Source organism: Antrostomus carolinensis, unplaced genomic scaffold (assembly GCF_000700745.2).
Source record: "Antrostomus carolinensis isolate BGI_N321 unplaced genomic scaffold, ASM70074v2 scaffold35154, whole genome shotgun sequence".
NCBI lineage: Eukaryota > Metazoa > Chordata > Aves > Caprimulgiformes > Caprimulgidae > Antrostomus > Antrostomus carolinensis.
The window spans coordinates 1-2425 of NW_010310671.1; the positions used below are offsets into that span (position 1 = coordinate 1).

Genomic DNA, 2425 nt, shown 5'->3' on the forward strand with positions numbered 1-2425 from the left:
GGTGTCACAGGGGGCAGGGGTGGCTGTACAGCAGCCATGGGTGGGCACTGTCCCCATCCCATCTCCTGGGGACTGAGGACCCTGTTGCCAGCAAGCTGCCACCCCCCAGGTGGGCAATGCCCCATGCCCAGCTCCCTGCGGGCACTGGGGGGTGATTAACTCTGCCAAACACCCCGGGGGGGCCTCCCACAGGACCCTCGAGTCCACCCATGATTCCTCTCCCGCCCGAGGACCAGCATCACCACCCCTCACCTCCATGACAAACTGCCCGGCGTAGGTCCCGGTCATCGTGGAGCTCTGCCCCGCTGCCAGGATCCCGATGGCCCAGATGTACAGTGCTGCTGCTCCGAAATAGCAGCCCAGGATGACACCCTGTGTGGGGACGCTCCCGTGGGGACCTCAAAGTGTCTTCCCTCCCTGGCCACCCCCATCAGCTCCCAGTCTCCCAGCGGGGCCATGGCAGCCCCCAGACCCAGGAGCCAATGGGGGGGAGTGCTGTGTCCAAGGGGGTACAGATGCCTGCTGGCTACAGCCTACAGCCACTCACCCCCTGGTAGATATCCACAGAGACCGTCTCGTTGTTGGTGGGGAAGATGTCAGCGTAGCGGCTGACACTGCTGTTGACACACTTGTTGTGCTGCAAGGCATGGTGAGCATGAGTATGATGGCCACCCAGTAGTCCCCACAGACATGAGTGGACCCCCCACATCATGTCTTATAGGACAAGGACACCCACTCTCCGAGGGATGCTTGCCCTGCCCTTCTCCACAGCTGGGCACAGCCATCACCTCCCTGCAGGCACAAGGTGACGCTCACCACATCCTCATTTCGCTGGTGGTAGAAAGCCTCACCAAAGACAGCCATGACAAAGAGGTTGATGAGGAAGGAGACAAAGAGGGCCAGGCAGGACTCAGTCAGGAAATACATGTTGGCTTCCCGCATCGCCTCCTTCTTGGACCGGTCGATCGCCCGTGTCTGGGCACAGTGGGTGACACGAGTGCCATGGGGTCAGGCGAACACCCCCAGTCCCACAGCCAGGACCAGCTGGTCCCCACTAAACATCCCCTGGGACACCCCGGGATGGCAGTGCCCGTGGCAATGCCTCGGTCTCACCTTGACCAAGGAGGAGTGGAGGAAGATGTTATGGGGCATAATGATGGCGCCAACGATGCCCACGGCCTGGAGCAGCTCCTCTCGCCCACAGCCCGGGCAGTAGGGCAGGAAAATGCCCTTCAGCACTTCCACCTGCCCCGGCCTCACAACCACGTACTGGGGACCAGTGGGAGGGGGCACTGTGAGCTGGCACTCCACCCCACTCTGCAGCCTGGTGACAGCGGGGGGACCCCTGCCAGCACCCTGCAGGGAAAGGGGTGTCCCCAGCTCCCCCCTTCACCTCGTAGCCAAAGGTCAGGGCCATGATGGTGATGAGGAGGCCAAAGAAAGCCTCCAGTTTGCGGAGCCCTAGAGGGGTTGAGAGATGGGGTGGGACAGAGCGGAGGACACCGGTGCCACCAGGGCTGCCCGAGTGAGCGTCCCTCTCCTCTTCCCACTACAGCACTCACCATACTTGTCAAGGAAGAGGAAGAAGAGGGTGTCCACGATGGTGATGAGGACCCCACCCCAGAGGGGGATACTATGGGATGGTCAGGGGGAGAGTTAGACATGTGCACCTCAGCGGAGCAGGGCCATGGGGGGTCCCTGGGGGATGGCTCACCGTCCAGCCGAGAGCAGGCTGAAGGCGATGGCTGTCCCAATCACCTCTTGCATGTCGGAGCCGATGATGGCGATCTCGATCATGAGCCAGAGCAGCACACGGGGCACCTGGAGGGGCCGGGGTCAGGGTACGGTGAGGTGCCCGAGCTCGCAGGGGTGCCCCGGGAGAGCAGGCACAGCCTCCAGGGTGGAGACCCCTGTCCCCATCCTCCAGCTGCAGCAGGCCACACAGAGCAGCATGGGCACCCCAGGAAACCCCCCCAGCCTCTCTCATGACACAGTCTCGGGGTGCAGGATGGACCTTGAAATCCCAACCTGCCCGTTCCGCCCATCCCTGCTCCCAGGGACAGGACCCAGCTCCCAGGGAATGCCGGGGCTGAGGGACATATCCCGCCCTCCTTTTGGGCACCTGTCTTTCATCCAACATCTCATTCCCCTCCATCAGGGTCCTGCTGCCTAGATGGGACCCCCAGCTGCCACCTTCCTTCGCTATGTGACCCCCCTGAGCTCCCCCAGCTCCCCGCACCAACGTGCCCAGGCTCGCCCCGCGTCTCGGTTGCGCGTCGCTGCCCCGACGCCTGAGCTCACCCCCGGGGAACACGTTCACGTGTCCCCAAATTGGACCAGGACACCAAGGCAGCTGATTCCCTCTCACCTCCCCTGGGCCCCCGTATCACAGGGGTCTGTGGGTGCTAGATGGGGGACACTAGGA

At 63.2% G+C, this 2425-nt stretch overlaps 1 protein-coding gene across 1 annotated transcript; it reads right to left on the minus strand.

Moving 5' to 3' along the window:
- Positions 1-252: 252 nt before the first annotated feature.
- SLC11A1 (solute carrier family 11 member 1) lies at positions 253-1821 on the minus strand (the record flags this gene model as incomplete). The annotated part of the gene is made up of 7 exons (XM_010166502.1): positions 253-372; positions 548-637; positions 817-975; positions 1114-1269; positions 1394-1461; positions 1563-1633; positions 1715-1821. Coding segments are annotated over 7 exons (771 nt in total), but the record flags the coding sequence as incomplete, so codon positions are not given.
- Positions 1822-2425: the final 604 nt, after the last annotated feature.